This window comes from Bombus terrestris, chromosome 12 (genome assembly GCF_910591885.1).
Source record: "Bombus terrestris chromosome 12, iyBomTerr1.2, whole genome shotgun sequence".
NCBI lineage: Eukaryota > Metazoa > Arthropoda > Insecta > Hymenoptera > Apidae > Bombus > Bombus terrestris.
In genome coordinates, this window is record NC_063280.1 from 9,169,868 (window position 1) to 9,189,896 (window position 20,029).

The window sequence follows — 20,029 nt, forward strand, 5'->3', positions numbered from 1 at the left end:
GGCGCGCCGTAGATGGAAATTGCGATCGTCGAGACCGAAATTTGCATTATGTCACGGCAAAACTGTTTCCGTATCTCGAGTGCTGGAACAACTCGAAGCAGTTTGCAAAGTAAACTGTACCATTAACGAACTTTGCGCAAACGAAATCGCAACCGTTGAGAAGCTTGGGGCGTTCGTTTCTCGGAGCCGCGGCTCGTCGACCATCGACTTGGAGAGGAGAGTGCACGACGCGTGCACGGCATCGTTGATCGAGGCGCGAATTTGTCGGCTCTTTTCATTGAGTCGCGTCGAACCGTGGCTCGTGTTGCGTAATGTTTCGTATTATACGAAGGAGACCTTGTCTTCCGTCGGTCGTACATTACGTCACCGTACGGTGTATCGCGATGCAGCGACTATAGCCGCTTTCAGCGCATTAGTCTCGGAGATTACGTCTTGTCCGTACGTGTGTTCTTTTCTTCTCAGTCAGTTGGTCCCTCGGTGCTTCTGCGACTGGTCGCGTCTCCCGATGGAACCTCCCGTCAACTGAGGACGTTTCGTCGATTCGAAGAAAGTTCCGTGGGAACGCGAATCATGCTGAGTCGTGTAAGAGACGTTTTTCTTCTTTTGGCTATTGATTGCGTCACGTAGAATTAAGACGAAAGGCCGAGGAGCGCAGCAGGAGGAATTACGGTGATTGGGTGTTCATCGCGGCGGCGATCGGACGAAAGTACGTGATTTGGCGTTGATAATGACAGCCTTCGCCGACCATGCTGCTTAGTGGATCGATCTCCGACACTGGCGACATGCGTTTCACATCGGAAGCAACGGAGCGAAAGACGAAGAAGAGGCTAGAACACGTCGCGTAACGCGTATCAACGTGCACGGTGACTCGCGATAACGTCGGAATCGGTCACGCTAGTTCGCGATGCAGCAGGTTTTTCATTGGAAACGGATCTGGGTCGGTCTCGTTATCTCGATCGGTGTACGCCAGAACAGACTTCCCCTACAACTTTTCCATTCGAATCGACGATTCCTGCGAATTTTCGGCTATCGATTCCCTAAAGCCAATTTTCTTGCCAACCAAACGATTTCCGGATCAACGAGCTGGCATCCGGCCTCGACTCTTTCCTGGACGGAACTTCGAAAGAAATTTCGATGAACGCGGTTTCTCGATCGTTTCGGCATCGACGGCCAACGGACGCTGTCTCCACGCTGTTCGACGTTTTCGCGGATGGAACGAAGCGAGATCAAGCGAAACGAAAGTTAAACGAAGACTGTCGTCGTCCGCTTAGCGGCGAAAATGTTTCGTTGATGATTTCGTTGGTACTTGGTGTCGACAAAAAGAAGAGTTTACGACGAGTTTGCGAAACGAGTGGAATCGGTACGGTTCTCGAGCTTGGAACGCGATCGCGCCGATATCGGTCGCGTCAAGTGGGCGACACGTTTACGCAGCAACGACGCTCATTTGCATACACAGCCGCGGTCCGCGAACCAGTCGTTTATTCGTCGTCCTTGCGTGGAGCGTGCACAAATACCGCGTTTTGCAACGGACTTTAACGCAACCTACATACGAACAAAGCCGCGCGCTTAACCAAACAGGAAATCTCGAACTCGCTTATTTACTTTACGGGACGCGCTCGCTCGTTCGTTCGGAGGATCGAGCCTTTCGGCGAATCGCGATCCGCCGCCATGGAAAAATTAACGACGCGGATCTCCTGCGCGAGTTTCCCTTTCGTTTGGACGTTACGAGGCGCTGGAAGCGTGCAGTCGCGACCCCGAGAAGAGGAGGCACGCGACGAAAGACGACTGTACGAGGAAACGCGCAAAAAAAGTCGGCTAATGTACGTTAACGTGTCGGTAGCTATCGCGCAAGGACGCCGGCTGGATCATCGCTAAAAGCGTCGCAACCGGTTCCACCAGAAGCGCGCGTTATTCGATCGTTAATCGACCGGTCGAGATAACGAGCCTCATGCATCGAACCCGTCGCGATATCGTCGACCTCGATATCCGGTCAGCGAGCGATCAATCACCGGCGGACGCTGTTTTTGCATGTTTTTCGTTCGCAGCGGGGAACTGGTTCTGGTTTCGCGACAAGTTACGCGTTCGCGTCGATGAAACCGCGCTTCTGAAACGACTTTTATCGAGGAAATTGCCCGAACGATCGCTTCGATCGGCCGACGAGGATACATAGCGCGCTGATGCGAAGTCGTCGCGACTCCGGAAATCAGATAACCGTCTCGCCACGGCCGATGACAAACGACGAAGGTGAAATTTATAGCCAGTACCTGGCGGCTGTTTCATGGCATTCGTATGCACAGCCGGTCTCTCGCGCACCTTGCGACTTACGACACCGGTACATTTTCCAGCGCGTGTTCCGCGAAACAACGACGACCACGGCAACGGCTACGGTGGTCGTTGCGAAACCTTTCGTCCAACGACCATAGATGTACATAGACAGAAGTCCGTGGCACGCGCGTTCTCGTGCCCACATCCGCCGCGTTACGATTTCCATGGTCCCGTGCTGGTGCTGAACGCAATGGGTGTACGTCGCCAGCGAACCTCTCGATCGACGAGCGTAGGTCGGGCACCACTAGCGCGTTCGTTTCCGAACAAAATCACCGTATTTCTATCCCAATAGCCCAAATCTCCGCCTTGCTCGCCGAATGTTCGTTCAAGGTCTCTCTCCGAGCTATCCAACGGAGATTTCCTTAGTTTTTCGTCTCCGTAGGTTGGTCGCGAATTGTTGAAGATTTTAGTAGCTCCGATACGCCGGTACCGATCGAACGCGTTCGACCGAGAGAAAGTTGGGACTCGTCGTAGATGGACGAGGACCAAATAGACGTTGTACGGTGTAGGTTGGCGATCGGTCTTGAAATCGACGATTCAAGCTCGAGTTTTCTAGCGGTGAAAAAATCCATCGAGAGAATCTCTACGTTTAAGAGAGATGCTATCGTCCGAATCGAGCTATCCGTGAACGCGACCGTTAAAATCGTTAGACTCGCAGTAACGATTGGAGAGTTTGTTAAATTACGGAGAACACGCTGCCAGATATTCGTACGCCACGCGCGACACAGTTCTTCGTTTAATCGCACACAACGATGCTCCGATCTTCCCTTTCTACCTGTCGTGGTTTTCTCTGGTCATTGCGGCGATCGATCAGCTGCTCGCTCATAGATGCAAGGTTTCACCCCGCGAGAAATTACTTATACTTTCTCCGAAGCTCGAATCGTTTCGCGTGTCGCGCTCCCCTCCCCCGAGACTCGTTTCCTTTAACGAGGCGAATTAATTCCTCGAGATTCTCGGATCACTCTACTTACCACCGACACGAACGAATCTACTCGCCGGGACACGAACGAATACCGAACGAGAAACTTTGGTCGGACTCGAATCGGTCGCCTTCTCCTTCGTCGTTATTACTACCAGCTGTAAGAATTCATTTTTCCTCATTTTTACGTAGAAAGAACTTTTCTCTACGTTTGTCGTTGTTATTAACCCATTTGCATCCAAGCGCGGATTATTACGCAATCGGGCGACCGTCTTCTATCACGAAGCGCGGATTATTACGCGCGCTGCGACTGCTTTTTATCTCAGTCGCCAAGTATCCTTCAGATGTGAGAGATCGCGTTTGACCCGTTTGTCAGCATCTCGCCTGTATCAGTTTATTATTTTCTAAAGAAGTCTTACTTTTGTTGTGAAAATCTTTTTAACCGTCACTGTGAATAAGTACCGTCAATCTTAATTAAATTTAGCAAATTCAAACTTAACAAATATTCTAACTTTATAATGCAAACTAAAATTTAGTTTCCCCAATGGATTTTCACGATCTTGATGATTCGGATCAAAGTATACAAATAGGATATACTCGGAGACGTATCCGTAGGATCTCATCAAGCGAATACAGCGAAGTTGATCAGTACGGCATCATTTTAAATTCTAAATAATTTTTTACTTTTTTCCTTCCTTATAAAGAATGTAAGATGCGATGTTTGCGAAGTAATTGTCCACTAATCGTTTTGAGCAATAAATTTTCGATAAACTCCACCAAGCACTCGGATTTACTGCACCTACGACCGACCGCGCGCGGTGATGGGAACCAGTCGTTGGTTGAACGTCGCTGATGCCTTCAACTGTCCTCTTAACGGGATAAATCCTTTCGTACAAAAATACGACGCTAGAAGAAGTAAATTACACGCGCAAATATACGCAAAAGAGGGAAAGAAGAGGAGAGAGGTGTACGAACGGAGGTTTGAAAATCGCGATGAATATAAAAACTATAGTGTACGTTGCAAGAAGCTTCTCGAGGACGATGCGATTGCCGAAAAAGATGGGTTTCACGGTATACAGGGTCAACGAGATGGACAGTTCCATTAACACTAGAACTACCGATGGTTGACACGAAGATACTTCTACCAAAACCAGTGAAAATGACTGGGCTTTAAAAAATACGTAATAATAGAGTATTTTTATATTTATTGATTTATTACTTTCTTACAGAAGCAATCCCATGTTATGTAGTAGATTTTTCGTATTATTAATCCATCTGGGATCCCTAAACGAGGGACACGTTTGTAAAATTCTAGAGCCGGTCATTTTGACTGCTGTGGTATTTCTAGTGTTAGCATCTAGCGATCGATTCGGAATTTTCCTGATAACTGATATCGTCAATCGAACGACACGCGGTAAAAATTTGAAAAACGTGTGGGAAGTTGTACAAAACGAGGGAACTGATTAATTGGGCTTCGATGAACAAATTGCAGGATCCTTTTATACTTTGACAAGTACCAGTCATTTTCACTGGTATTGGTATAAGTAGCATTGATACAAAATTATTTTCAGTTTGAATACATAAAGAACAAAATTAAATTCATTATATTATTCTTTTAGTTATCGTTGCGAAAGTCGTTACATCATTGCGGAAAAATATATAACACGAAGTAGGAATTTTAAAATAGAATTGTAAAACCAGTCAATTTGTCTGGTGTAGTAGTTGTAGCGTTAATGCAGTGAAAATGGTTATGGGTAGTACAGGTTATCCTTTATCGTTGTCCTTTATCGTGATTTTTTCCACCGAACATTTGCGAATAATATCGTTCGGACGCCCACGCGAACCGAACTAGTCATTCGCGTGACGAACCAATGTCGCGGTAGCGTTCTCCTCTCTGCCTACGCCGATCTCGATTGTTCACGGAGCGGAGCGTAAGACGAGCGTAAGCGTCCCTGAGTGTCGCGTAACCTCCGCCGATTTCGTTCGATGGAATTCTTCGACGAAGCTGCGGATATCGCGCGGAGATCGCATCGAGCCGCTATAACGCGATCGCCGCTGCTAGAACGCCGATTTGCTCGTTCAGCCGTTCGATTTACGATCGTTGGACGCGCTGGTCGTTCATCGTGAAAGTCGACGGAAAAGGGAGCAGGTTTTTGCCCGCAAAGAAACATAAAACGCGGATGGAGCGTTCTCGAATCGCGGAAGTTGTTGCGCGTAACCACCCTTAATTATACCGTTACGAGTCATCTTCGACGAGGACTTTGCGATTACGCAACGATCGCGCAACCGCGACGAATCGCCCTGTCGTTTGGCGCGTATCCCGACGGCTCGCACCATCTCTGCGTTGGCAATTTTATTCTCTTCGATAGATCGTCGATGATTCGTTAAATGGTTTAGCGGTCAGACGTTCGTCGGTTTCTCGAGTTCTGATTCGCGCCAGTCGCCCAACTTTACGTAGAGCGCGAACAACAACGACCAATTGAGAATCGTTCGAGTATCGACTGTTGGTCGCAGATACGGTTCACGAGATTAGAACACTCGTTAAGACGAACTCGTCGCTAGGTTTCCTAAGTTAACGACGACACGGTACGATGGTTCGCGACAAATTTGACTCGATGGAACTTAATTGCGAACGATCGACAGATGGATGAACGTTGGAGAGAGAAGGCGCGAGTAGCTTTTCGTCGGAGCCCGAAGGAAAGTCGCGAACCGTCCACCAAGTTGTTGCGGCTAAGACGCGCTCTTGCTTTCTAAAACCTCGTTTGCTACGTTCAGCGACTCTTCGCCTATCGATTTTAAATTGTTCGAATTCGCCCGTGTAGACACACGGTGTCGGTCGAGTTGAAACGACTTGTAGTCGTTCGACCAGAAATAGCCCGTTCTTCTATCTTTGAACTGATCACTTCGACCGAGACCTAGTCGCTTCGAGTATAGTTGAGCGATGCAAATGGGATTTGAGCGATGAAAATTTTCGCTCAAACAGAGGATCCTTTTCGAGTCGAAGATACGTCCCCGACGATAGCGAATCTTTCCCTGTAATCGTCGAGTCTGTGGACGTAGCTGGTTAAACGCCGATGATTCGCCAGAGTCGGCACGCGCTGGCAACCGAAAGTCACGAAACGAGTCTTACGACGAAACAATTTCATGGTCTAAAGTTCCAGTGTGCACGGCCGGGGCCCCTCGCGCGCTCGCTTCTCCTTTCAAACGTCGTTTCGCGCAATGCGTTCGTTCGTCGTCGACGAAATCGCACGATGCTAAGAAGCCAACCGTGACAGGCTGGCGTTTTCGTAGCGAAAAAAGACCAACGAATCGAACGCGCCACGTATTCGTTAAGACGATGGAGGCGTTTGTCTCCCGGGGGACAACTTGGACGGCGCTAGCCCGAAGTGTAGAGTCTAGAGAAACCGGCCACACACGGTGAATCTCGGCTTCGAACGAGATTCCCGATGGGGAACGTGGAACGTAAGATTCTCGTTACGCCGCGGTACAGCGGGTTGCTGATATCGATCGGACGAGTTTCTCTGAACTTTTGCCGACAACCATGAAAAAAACGGAAGTACGCTGTATTAACAAACTCCGCCTTCGCGAGCCATTCCAGATCAATGCCCCGGTGGCGTATCGAGCGAATTTTCCACGCTGGCGTCGCGTATCCACTTGCCCTGGCTTTTCTCTTCCCCTGCCATTCTCTGTCTTCCGGATAACTTCCTCCATAAATAACACGGTGTCTGTCTCTTTGTCGCAGAATCTTCGCGCAACTCGATAATCACCCGCTCGAAAGGCTCGACGAGATAGCCTCGAGGCCGGTCAGAGGCAATGACAGAGTTCTCGGTTATCGATTATGCAGCCGGTCGAAAATAGCAGCTGCCGCTTACGATGATTCTTGGATCGCGGATCATAGAGAAACAATCAGAAACACTGAGACAACGTGGAAAATCGCTGACAATGATTTATCGCAGTGATGGCAGAATTACGATCGCGATAGCGCGACCGTGACTATTTTATTCTCGAGTGAATTCGCTCACTGTGATCGTAACTCTTTTATTTTGCTCTGAATCATTTCGTGTGGAATATTTCGCGATACAGCGTGCGGAAAGGTATCTGCGTATAACGGTAGTTTACTTTATTTAATATTAAAAATGAAAAACAGTTGAATTCCCTTTTCTTTATCTTATATCGGTATCAACACTTTACCAACCGCTAGAGATTCAACAGCATACGCACGTCCGACCGGCAGCTCAGGCGCAAATTCTCCCTGGCGCTGGCTCTGTTTCGGTTTTCACTCTCCAACATCATTCTTTTCGTTCATTGCGAACGGCACGTTTTTCAAATCGGTATAAAATTGTGGCAGCTTACAAAGCAACGCAACTGACGCAACTGAGCAAGATACCTTAGTACTGAATAACAAATTACTGCTTAAATAATGAGGTCGGTAAGCGTCGGCGACAAAAAATCGATTAATGGGCTATCGGTCGATAAAGTGTTAAAAATAAAAAACAGTTGAATTTCCTTTTCTTTATCTTACATCGGTATGTTAAAGATATTCTGTTTTGAAGATACTCGTTCTTCCCGTCGATTTCACGACCGTAATATATTCATTTGATATCGTTGATATAAAAATGATAAGGTTGCGTGATGCGCGCAAACAACAGTTATATCTCTCCACCAGTCAGAAGCGATCAGGAAAAATCGCAAATCACCGTGAGGTATTACCGTGATTGAGAACGAACGTGATCGAACTGCTCGTAATTCACACACAGCAGTTTGCGCTGTCTCTAATTAGATACATCGTACGTCATTCGCGCAGATGCATGCGAACGAACACACTCGCGTAAGTAGATAAGTGGTAAATTCGTTACGTATGACGTTAATCCTTCGCTGCAAAGTACTTACGTGTTAACCAGCAGCACACAGAGAGTTTAATCGTCGCGCATCGAGCGATTCATCGGTGACATAACGCGCCTTTCGACGTTAAAATTGATTCTTTTAGAAAGACGAGCAGAAGGTAAGGAGAATCTACGATTCGGTGGTTTCGCCATGAAAGCTTAACAAATTGTCGCGATCGTAGGTGAAGCAATCGACTGCTAATTTACTTATTTATCGCTTGTTAGTACTTTCACGGGCGAAAGAAAAATCCATTTAGCGGCAAAGGTGGTAAAACGTAAGACAATAGAAATAGAAAAGAAATGTTGAGTGAGAATTTGGAAGAAGTAGCTGAGGTGTAGAATTAAAAATCATTGAAAAATCTGTCTTAAAACGTTGATTGCCTCGCGTGTCTTTAGTGAAATCTCCTTCGGGTCACGAGTGCCGCGACGACAACTTATTGTTCAAATTGTGCCGACCAACCTCAGCTTTGCATAGAATGCTTCAAAGTTTTACATCGTAAATAATTTTCTTAATAAACCATTTTCCTATTATTTTTATAACAATTCAATAGTTCTATTACTTCCTGTGGAATGTCTTTTCAAATACCTACGACGATCCTTCGCAAGTAGTCAAATAAGCGTCACCCGAATATGGGCGACGCGGCAGTCAACGTGTTAAGGGGCATAATCTCAGAGATTCCATAGGCTCGCCGAGTATATCAACCTTGTGATAGACGCTGTTAGCTAAATCCATCGTCCTATTGAAACAGTTACGGTAGTCGTGCTTACGTTGTGCATAAACGGTGCAACGTCGTGTAATTTCGCGTTGTTCCGGATAGGCATATCATATCAAATGCACGAGTGACTGACAAGTTATGAGACCTCCAAGAACGTGCAGGATTCCAAGATTCAAACTCCTAACAATAGCGTGGCAATTGTGGAAATTAAACTAAACTTAAACTGTATAGGGGCACTATACAGCTGCTGTCCAAGTAATTGTTAAAAGTTAGCGTCGAACGTCCCCGATATCCCCGATGTGAGATTTATATATGTTGAGGTTATTAGATGTATAAAGAGAGAAAACGCGTGGATAAAGTGCAAGGTACAAAATATATATATTTAATTTAACAGAGAAGTGTAATAATAAGTAGGAATACAATTTGAGCTGGTCCAGATCCGCACGCTAGCAGTGTTATCTTATAACTGAAAAATCCCGAAGCCAACGTCGCCTGTCTACTGTTTATGGTCTGCCTTCGTGCCAGTCTTTTGTCTATATGCTGTCGATGGCTTCAGCGCTTGAGAAAACTAAAAAGACCAGATGTGGAGTTTTCGTAGAAGTGGTGACCACTTCAACGATATAATAAAGAGACCGGATAACTCTGTCATGTTCTAAGGTGGTAGGTTTGATCGATCGACTGTAACGGCATATGCGTCTTAGGACGTTTCGATACGAAGATGCCTCACATGGTCGTTTTGCCACAGGGGATTGACACTGTACGACGCACATAATGTAATAAACTATAACTCTGGACGAAGCAATTTCGCTGCTACGTGCAACCTACAACCGGCAACAAGTTCAAACCTTTCGGTACCTCCCCTTGACAAGTATAAGTAGACGGCCATGTTCTCCAGAAGATAGTCAGTCGAGCGAATAAGTATGACGAATCAGTCTAGCGAATCCGCATAACAATTAGTATCAGCACCGCAGTATCGCGCAATCTTCTGACGAATATCATCGATTGCGATTAACTTTGTATTCTACGTTTTAAAGTATCTGTGAATATAGTTAATTAAATTAACTCGTCTCACACGTTACGCCGTCCATCACACGACAATAGGAAATTTCCGAGGGTCTTCGCGTCTCTTACGAGTTCAGATATCCTACGAATTTGACGTGCGGATTTATAGCGACGAGAAATAATATTGCTGTAGTATCTCGTAAAGTGGCAGGAAAAGCTAACGTGGACATCTTTAACGCAAAGGTAACCTGGTATTTAATTTGTTTCAGATCAAGCTAGAACGCGTTCTCGGAGTAACCGTATCGAGCAATGCAGCCCTGGATTGCGACGCGACCAGCGAGTTGGTCGCTTATCCTGCCGGGTGAGTTCGAGACCGATCTCTTGCTTTTCTTCGATCGATTCCTCTTCCATCGTATGTACGTCGATCCAACTCTGTCACGTGTACCATCCGCACTTGTCCTCTTTCCGAATGCCATTCTAATCTCGCGATTCCTCCTACGACCCTATTTTTCGCCGATTTTCAGTCTGATTTCCTATATCGGTAGGGAAAGTCGCGATTCGGGCCCGACCTTTCAATCTTGTGTTTACGCGTAGCGTTTACTCGGTTTCGCGATTAGAATTCCGGACGCCGCGGTACTTCGGAGGCTACGTGGTTGCGCTGATATTCTCGTTGGAGACTCGCGACGCTTGCAAACGTCGCGGTGGATCGGGTCGGTCGCGTCCGTCGTTATTCTCGCCGTTGCAGCCTCGAAATTATTGCCATCGTGCATCGAGCTCTAAATCGTTCGCCGATAATGGCCGGTATCGATTGCGGAATTAAAGTAATTGGTGGGTTAAGGCTCCGCAAGAACCAGGCAAAAGGGAGAGTGGCGCTGGTCGACGATCGCGCTCGCATCGCGTATCGCCTTGAACGAGATCGAAACTTTTGCTACGGTTTATTTCTACGCGAAGGAAATTGCTCGCGTGAACGGGAGCGGTGAACTCCGTGGCTATTTAACCGTAATCGGAAAGTAGGAGCAGCAAGGTCGACTTTTAAAAATCGTTTCGCTTTTCGCAACTTTCGACAGACCCAATGAACGGCGATGTATCGGCGGAGAACTTGGTCGACTCCGGGTCGTGATCGGAATGAAAGAGGAAGGAGGTTGTATTACAAATCCGACAAGTTGTTAGAAGTCGGTCGATATTCGTGGGAACGAGCATGCAGAAGAAAGAAGAGATCCTTTGCACAACGCGCGGCACACGGAAGCGCGGCTTTATCTCGATCGGCGATATCGGATCGCGATATTTCGATAAAGATGCTCGCTGGTCGGTGGAAGCTTGCGAAACGTCGATAGGCTTGGTCGCGCGCGTGTCCCAGATCCGTTGTTTCTCGCCGTTCGACTTTTCGTTTTTTCGACCGCGATATCCTTCGCCTCAACATCCTCCCAACGATCGATCGAGTCGTCCGGCTAAAAGTCGAAGACGAACCGCTGCCGGTTGGACGTTGCTACGTCGTTTCGATTCGCCGATCGAGGCGACTCTTTCTCCCTGAAACTCGCACGGAACACGTTTTGAACCTCGTTACACTCGCCTGTGCGATATTTCGAACTTTTGTTAGACGCCGGCCGTGAAGGAAGAAGGCGACCGTGAAAGAAAGTTCATCTTCGTTAGCGCTTTGTTCGGCGCTGTAAAAAAGTGCACGTGCGATTCTACCGGTCACGGATAAACGCGGACGGTAGAAAAGAAGGCTCCCGCCATGAATGGAAGAATGGCGAAAGTGCGATCGGAAGATTGTGGACTAAGACACTAAGGTATCGCGTGTCAAGAAACAAGCATTTCGACCGCGCTACGTCGTGCCGCTCTTCTGCGGTTCTCCCAGGCTTTTTCCTCGAAATTCGTTTCGTAGATGGATTCTTCGCTTTTTCATTCGTCTCGAATTTTCTCCGCGATCGATCGACGATCGGGACTCCTCGGCGATAAATCATCGCGTACAGTACGCGATTGTGTACGTAAGGGATACACAACTCGTCGTCTCGCGGATCTTGGGAAAAGACAGTTGGCTCGACGAAAAGAAACGTTTCCGTTCAACGACGGAACTTTTTTATTCTCAATGCTCGTTGAATAAAAGTTTTAGCAAAGTAATTCGCCTATCGAATATACGCGTGAACGTGCGCGTAAATTAAATCGCGTTTGATCTCGTTTAAAGAAGGCTAATTAAAAAGATATCAGAAGTAAAAAAGTTTCCTCGTTTCATTCTCGTGGACGATTTAACGTCGTTTCGCGGACACATTTGGCTTCCGATCGGGTTACGCTAGTCAGGCGTCGAACTTTGCGCTGTGTCAGAAGGAATATTAGTGTGTCCTTGGAGAAAACTCCCCTCAGTAGCGCGGGGATGACGACCAATTAGGAGGAACATCGTGGCCTGCTCGCTTAGAGAGAAAAACCATATTCGCCGAGCGGCGCGCGCTCGTTAACCCATTGTATCGCTAATTACGATCGCGATAGAGAAAAACGGCGGAGTAGGATGACGCGTTAACTCGGCGCGTAATCTAGCGTCGCTTGACAGAAAGCACGGTGACGAGCGAGAACTCGTGATTTTCGCACGTGCTACTTGAGTCGCCTAAATCCGCGGCGCCATCGAGCCGGACGTCGAGAACGTACATGTCGTGGATACGTCGGGTGCAAGCGAACAAGCAAACAGCTATGTACGGTACTCGGAAATCGGGTCAAGAGAGAGGTGAATGGACCAAAAGATTCTGTGTCGGAGATCCGCCTCGAACGATAAGCGTCGGCGACAATTAAATCGTTCGATCGACCTGGCAACCTCTGCACCGGTTGGCTGTGTATGCGTTTTTTGCCGCGTCAAACCACGGCGATTCTTTCCTTTCGTTTCGTCGTCGACTCGATCGGCCTGGTTTACAGGCCGATACGAGACGTTCGTTAGCATCGATGCCGCGATGTTTCCAGCACGAGCGGAATTATGATTCTTCGGTCACGTAATGTAGCGTAATTACGAGCACGAGCATGGTAACGAGCTCGGCGAGATTCCTCGCGCATACGCGTGTTTACGCGTGCGTGAACAAAGCTTCCCCGAGTCGAAAGTAGCTGTTAGCATGCGAGTACTTGCCAGCACCGCGCTCGATTTTCCTCGATGCATCTGGCTACCGTTCGAGTCGCTGCTCCGGCCGATCTCGTTATGTCATCGCGGTTAGTAGCAGTTAGAATTCGCCGCTTCCTCGTCCTCGTCAAATTCTCCCGCTGGTAATAAATCCAGCGTTGGAGATATCAAGGCGCGTTAACGTATCTCGCCAACCATCGATTTTCGTCTTGTTTTAATCGCGTAGGAAACGCCAGATCGGTTACGCGATGATACCGGTTGTACGCGCTAAAGACAACCGTAATAGCGGCTACTCGATACGTTATCCGATAGCGTGCCGGTACTTTCACGAACACGTTGATACAAAGTCGATGGCGTTACACCAATTACGACCAGCTGTCCGGCGATCGTAGCTCGACTCGCTGTTGCTCGTGATTTAACAAACCGCCTCGAACGACCACGCGAAACCTTTTAAATTTGACCACGTTTACCGTTTGTCGATTTTTCACGTTCGATCGAACGGAACGGCCACGCGTCCTTGCACGTATCGAGATTCGTTCGTCGGTGGCGAGGGACAACGGGTGGACGTATTCGAGCGGTCGATCGCGTATCTGGCAACGACATCGTCGAGAGCTCGACTCCAAGGTTAGAAAGTGCTTGACATTGCGTGTATCGTGTTACGAAGGAAAGTTCCGCTTTCCCGGTTTCTCGATCTACTCTGTTTCCCAGTTTCGAGGTTCCAGATGCGCTGCGAGTTTAATCGACAGAGGCGATAGACGAATAAACGCGCTAGTCCATTAATTGCCGGAGAAAATCGTGCGCAAAGAAAAGTAATTGCTCCTCTCGTAAATTTCACCTACGGAGAACGCAAGACACGAATTACGGTTTGCTTAGCGTCGGCTATAGACAACGCGAGACCCATATTCCTCGCGCGATCGTGATCGCCTCGGGACTTTCCAAATTCGATAGCATCGAGAACCGTTCCGTTCTTAGAAAATGAAAACTCGACCGGACCGTGTTTTCCAACGTCGACATCGGCGAGGCAAAAATAGCGCGCCACCGGTATTTCGAGACGCGATCGCGTACAAGGTAAGTAGATCTTCGAGGTGAGGAAAGTTGGTTCGCATGCCTGGAGAACGCTAGAAACGAAGAAAGTCCCTTATTAATAATTAGGCGGAGCAGCCGAGCGCCGCCGTCTTGTGTTCCGACGACACACTGCCGGAATTAGTCACTGTGGGACAATCTTTTCCGGCTAGCGAGCAAACGTGTTACGCGTTCGAACGGCACGAGCAAGAAAACGAGAGTTTCTTTCTTTCTACGAATACGCTTGCGTACGAAACACGAAACACGGTCCTTAAAATCGTACCACGTTTCCTGCTGAGTCGTCGATTACGTTTCGTGCTCGTCTCCTTTTCATGACGCCTCTTACGATCGCTCTTATTCGATACGAAAGAGTTCTGTGCCGATTAAATAAATAAATAAATAAGTAAATCCGTTCCAGAATACGAAGAAAGTAAGTCGTTCGATGAGGCGATTTCGAAAATCTCTAAAGCGGTAAAGCAAAGAGCGTGATCGCTCGCCGAATCGAATTTACCATCCCAAAGTCGTAAACGAGTTTCGGCTCGTCACGGGACTCGTATCGTGACCTGTCGTTCCGTCATCGAGATGCGAAGGAACGTCGCGATCGGTCGTTTTAAATCAGCCAGTTCCATCGGCTAACTTATTAGAACGCCGTCGACCGGTTTCCATGCTCGATAATCGACCTAGTGACCTTTATACCAGCGACCTTACGTGTTCCTCCGCACGCAACCCGTAGCTAGAAATTACAGTTACGGGCTTCCTGGTGCATCGCTCGGGCTCTCGCGAGACTTTCGTGCGAAGCTTTTGCCATGACGGTAACGTTGCCTTAACGGTACGCTTCTCCACTCGCAGCGCTCGACCACGCGACAGGCGACGAGACTTTTTTTCTTTCGATAGAGTAGCTTGTTCGAAGAAGACTCGAACGTTTGCGGCGGATGTCGCTTTGCTGGCATATGAACTAGAAAAATAACGGTGGAGCAGATAGGAACGTGGTCAGAAAAAGTTGCAACGGGCAAACGCACGGCATTCGATTACGAGCCAAGCAATATCGCTGGAACATCCAACTACGTTTCTTTTGATTTGACGCATTTTCTGACTTTAGCTGTCGAGCTGCGGCAATCGTTGTTATCCTACATCGCCCAGTGTGTGTCAGCTTTTAGTAGGTCGTAGATACAGCGATCTTGTTGCGTCGATGGATCGTTGTCAGGGGAATTTCGTGCGCACAAGAGACGCAAAAAGAGTTTACGTCACTTTTACAGCCCCGTCCGAAGTTTATTTTATTGCGATCTCGTCCCTTCTCGTTCGACCCTAATCTTCTTGATCGATTCGTCTCTGATTTGGAAACGATCGAGCGCTCTAGAACCGCGCGTCTACGATTCTTCTCTGGAATCGAGTAAAAAGAGTGCGACCGTTGGAATTTCCTTCTCGAAACAGCCTTCGAAAACGAAGGTCCGAGGAAGGTAGACGGTTTGCGCGGGAGAAGTAGATTTTCAGGTTAATCAAATGAAAAGTTTGTATCGGCCCCGAGCCCGGCTTTACGCGCCGCTTGTTTCTCTCTCGCGTTCGACGAGGAAGAAGAACTAGCATCCAGCTACGATTTCTCTACGGTTTCCACGTGTTCCTTTCAGAAGCGTCTGACGCGATTCCAGTGCGATTCGAATACAGCTGGAGTCGCGTTCCCACGCCAACCTTTCAGCAACGTTAAAGTAGACCACGCGGCGATTCGACCGACCTACGATCAACGAGGAACGTAGCGGTCGCGAGATTTTCATTTCGATGAAAACCATTTGATAATACGGGTCAAGCCCGAGCCGAGCCACTTGCTCCTCGTAAATGGCCCTTCTTCCTGTCCCACACTCGTCGTTTCAGAGTCGCTCTGTATCGATCGCGACGCGCGATTTCCTCCGCATTCTACCACGTAGCAGCCAGCTTCGTAGTTAACCAATTCCTTCTGCGATAAAATTCTGGAAAGAAAAATGCTCGACCATTCCGACAGACGTTTATCCGGCCGTCGATTTGGAAGATCACGTTCGTTCGTTACGGTAACGAACTCAGCGAGCGGAAAGTGTTTTAATCGGAGGCTAGCCGTATACTCGTTTTGGCGAACCGAAAGCGAAGCGACCGGAAACGCGGCGAACGTGCATGGCGGCTAGCTCGACGAACGCCGTTCGCAAACGGAAACGAACCGTATGCTCGAACGAAAGAGACACGCTTAGTCGATCCGCGATGCAAACTGCTCGCGATTATCGACCGGAGAGAACCGCGCAACTATCTATCCTTGCTTCCACCTTGCCATCTTGCCATCTTCTCTCTCCTCTGACGGAGAATCCTTGGCGCAGTTGCTTCTCGGCGCCGATCTTCTCGTCCAAGGAAGCAACGATAAACGCGAAAATAAGTTGACCCTTTGCACCGGAAGACCTTTTCGATCGGGCGTAGCAGCTACTTTCGATGATTTAGCGTATACCTGACGCGTGTCTTACAAAATGTATCTGGTAAAATGTTTTATATGCAAATTAACATCATATTCTAATAATTTATTCATATTTACATCTTTGAAAATATGATTTTGTAATATTAATTTCTGTATTCTTTTGTATGATAATTTATAAAGCACTCATCAAGATGCATTCTCGAATGTAATCGATCTGATTTTCAACAGTTGAAAATCAAGTGCCAAAAGTTTCTCTCGTTCTATGAGGAAATGATGCATTTCCTTTTGTATTATTTTATCGAATTACGTATGATCCATTTTATTTTATTACTACGCTGTTCTATTACTGCGAAATGGACTATACGTAATTCGATAAAATAATATAAAACGTAAAATATTGCGTATTTATTATTTCCTTGCGAAACGAAAGGAACCTTTCGGACAACCTAATGCACCTACAAACCTAATAGATCTCGTGAAAGGAACTGGTATGATTTAGCACACGATTGTAACGACTAAAGTAATCAGAAGTTGCGCGGTGTTGATGAACGCGTGACAAGTTATTTCTGAGGCGTCTCGAAGAAACATTAAGAGAGAACTGGTAGATGATACGAGAACAGGACATAATTACTTACGAATATGCCAAATGTTGCTCTTCTTTTGCCGAGACCCCGCACACTCGAGTTATTAAGAATTTCGTCAAATTTCCAAGACAGTAGACACATAGGTTTTGCCACCCACGTTTGACAACTTACGCTGGACTTCTTGTGTGTTATTGATACGAGAAAAAGAATAGAAATTGCGACAGGGTGATATTCTAAAGTAGATATGATTAGACGAAAGTACAGAGTCCTAGGAGTGTCGGCACTACGAAAGAAATTTGGAAACTCTACGAATGAGGCGAAATAATACTCTTACAACGCGCTCTGTCAGATTAGACGCGAAGATGATGTCTAGGTTCTTGACACGGCTCAAAGCGGATAAAGGAACATCGTTTGTAGCGTATGTGACTATTTTTGTTACGACTAAACTCGACGACGCGACGCTCAGTCAAATAGGAAGACAAATTACTTAACAAACACCGTTCGTGGAGTCTATCAAAGTCGCTCCGAATTAATTGAACGAGTCGCGGATTATCGAGGCTAAGAAAAATCTTAGGATCGTTGGTGTACAATAAACGATAATTAGAGTGGCGAAAAACATTAGATGTATCGTCGATGAAAAATACAAGGAGCAGAAGATCAAGGTGAGAACCTCGAGGAACGCCAGAAGTAACCTTGACCTGGCTTGAGAATGTGTTACTAAAACGGAATATTTGCTTTCTGTCGGATAGAAAGTTGGTTAACCACGAGAGCACACACCGCCGTTCATTTCAAGAGACTTTAACTCGGCGATCAAAACAGAACGACCGATAGTATCGAAAGCTTTACGAAAATCCGTATATATATAGCATCAGCCTGAAACCCATTTTCGATACAATCGGGAAGATAGAGACGAAGTTTCATAAGATCAGTTGCAGCGGAACATCCAGCGGATAAAGCCGTGTCGTTCCAACGACCATGTTACTAAAAGGAAAGGATCTTCGCGTATCTAAAGAGCACGAAACGTAATTGGAATATAACCGCGTCCCGGTTAGATCTTCTAACGATCGGTTCATGAAACGATCCGATCACGATCCACCTAGTTGCCCGGATCCATTTCGACGAGAAACACCGTTCGTGTTCGTTCCATAGAGCGTCGCCGTCGGTCCAAGCGCGTTCGTCAACCAGACCGAGTGTAATCGACAGCGTCGAGAGTGTGTCCGCTTCTGCCGCGTCTCGACCTGGCCGGTCTAACCCTCGCCTTCCGTCGGTGTCGAGCGATCAAGAACGACGATCGTTAACCAATGGAGAGCGCACAGAGACATCGGCGCTAGAACGCGCCGGTATAGACGGTGACTTTTTGCAAGACTGTAAACAGTTATAGACGACGGACGACGAGAAAGTAGCACATATTTTTAGCAGCGTAATCGTAGCTTAGGTCAGCTGCGGTGCAACGACCTGCGACAACTTGACTTTTCACCGTCGGTGCCGCGCGCTTTGCTAATTTGTCGCTTCGCCGTCGGGAAATTGTTCGGCGAGCTTTTTCGTCTAGCGTCACCACGTGCAATCGCCACGCGTCCACGACGACAACGAACGCTCTACGTCAGCGAAGAACTTTTCCAGTGCGGTCGGTTTTGCGAAAGAGAGTGGACGGAGCGCGGTTGCGGCGAGATTACGTTACGTCGGTGTTTTGCCAACGTAATGTCGGGACAAACGGTAGCGCGTAAAAGAAACGGCCGGTTGACACCGAGTTTATTGACACGTTGCGGTTTAGGTTGGTAGGCGAAATAAATCGCCTCGGTGGACAACGAGATTCAACGAGTCGCACGAGTCGCGTTTCGTGTTACCGCGAACGACCGCGTGCCTCGCAGCTTTACACTTGCCCAGTGGTGCTCGTTGACGCTTTCGGAGACCGCGGTCACGCGATCCGTTTTTGGTGCGTCGTTCGCACTTTCCGGGTTGTTTTTCGTCCCGCCTCTCGTCGCTTGGCGCCGGCCTCTGGAATCCGGAAGTCGAACGCCAACCGCAGCTGCTTTAGGAGCACTCGTATCCTTTTACTCGCTTTAAATTCTTCTCTTTCCATCTTTTTTATCCTCCGATCGACCGACCGTCGCACGATGTACATTCAAATTTCCTCCGCTTCCAGTTTTGCTCCAGTAAATCGATATCAACTTGGCCGAGCGTTGCGCCATCAGGTTCGCCCCTGCTAGAAACCGTGTGTACTGCAAGTACTTTAACGTTGCCGCGGTTAGCAGGGTGAGAGACCTCCGTGTGATCGTAATTATCGACTCCAACTTCTAATTTATAGACCATTTGGCACGCGTCACCTCTGCTTCTTCTAAAATCCCGGATTTTATTAAGCGTAGCTGTGGCCATTTCAACAACTCGTGTACCTTCGTCAGACTTTACTGCTTCCTTATACTCCCTCGCCTCGATTATCGTCGATCGTATGGCAACCTCGTGTGCGACCAGATAAAAAGCCAGCCATTTTTTCCAAGGTTCCTCGGTTATAAATGAATGTGCCCGTGATCATGATCGCGCTTCTATCTTGATAAAGTATATATTCTATTCGCTCGTAACCAGGAGACTGGCTGATGAGAAGCTATTTTTCTTTTAAAAGCCTTAAATAGCTTTAATCTGTCCATGGCAATTCAATCTTATCAATTTCCACACACGAACCTATCTTTTCAGGTCTCCCTCCTTATTCCACCCTCTGTTCTTTTCATCCTGAGTTGCTCGCATAAATGCTATCGCCCGCATATGTGAGTGACGCAACGCTTTAAGCGATAGTATCAATTCTTCTTCCACGTCAACGAAGAATTTCAGACAGAAGGTCTTACAAAGTCTATGTTCCTCTTATTTTCTCTCACATCGACGATAACACTTTCGACGCTCGTCTCTCTCTTATCGCATAGCACTTTCTCGCAAAAGGCATAGTTTCCCGTTTAACCTGTTTAGAATCAGACTAGATCAGACTGAGTAACAACGTTCGAAGAGTCGTTTATGGAATTCTTTG

At 47.4% G+C, this 20,029-nt stretch overlaps 1 protein-coding gene across 8 annotated transcripts in view; it reads left to right on the forward strand.

Annotated features, from left to right (window-relative positions):
- The window catches only part of LOC100647311 (mitogen-activated protein kinase-binding protein 1), an 82,890-nt gene that overhangs the window by 45,631 nt on the left and 17,230 nt on the right, over positions 1 to 20,029 (forward strand). For 7 of the 8 annotated variants that reach the window (XM_048410723.1, XM_048410725.1, XM_048410729.1 and 4 more), the window contains one exon: positions 10,115 to 10,206. In XM_048410723.1, the coding sequence (XP_048266680.1) occupies positions 10,115 to 10,206 (92 nt within the window). Of the gene's footprint in view, positions 1 to 389; positions 583 to 10,114; positions 10,207 to 20,029 lie in introns of those variants that run through there. The other variant, XM_048410727.1, reaches the window with a different exon arrangement.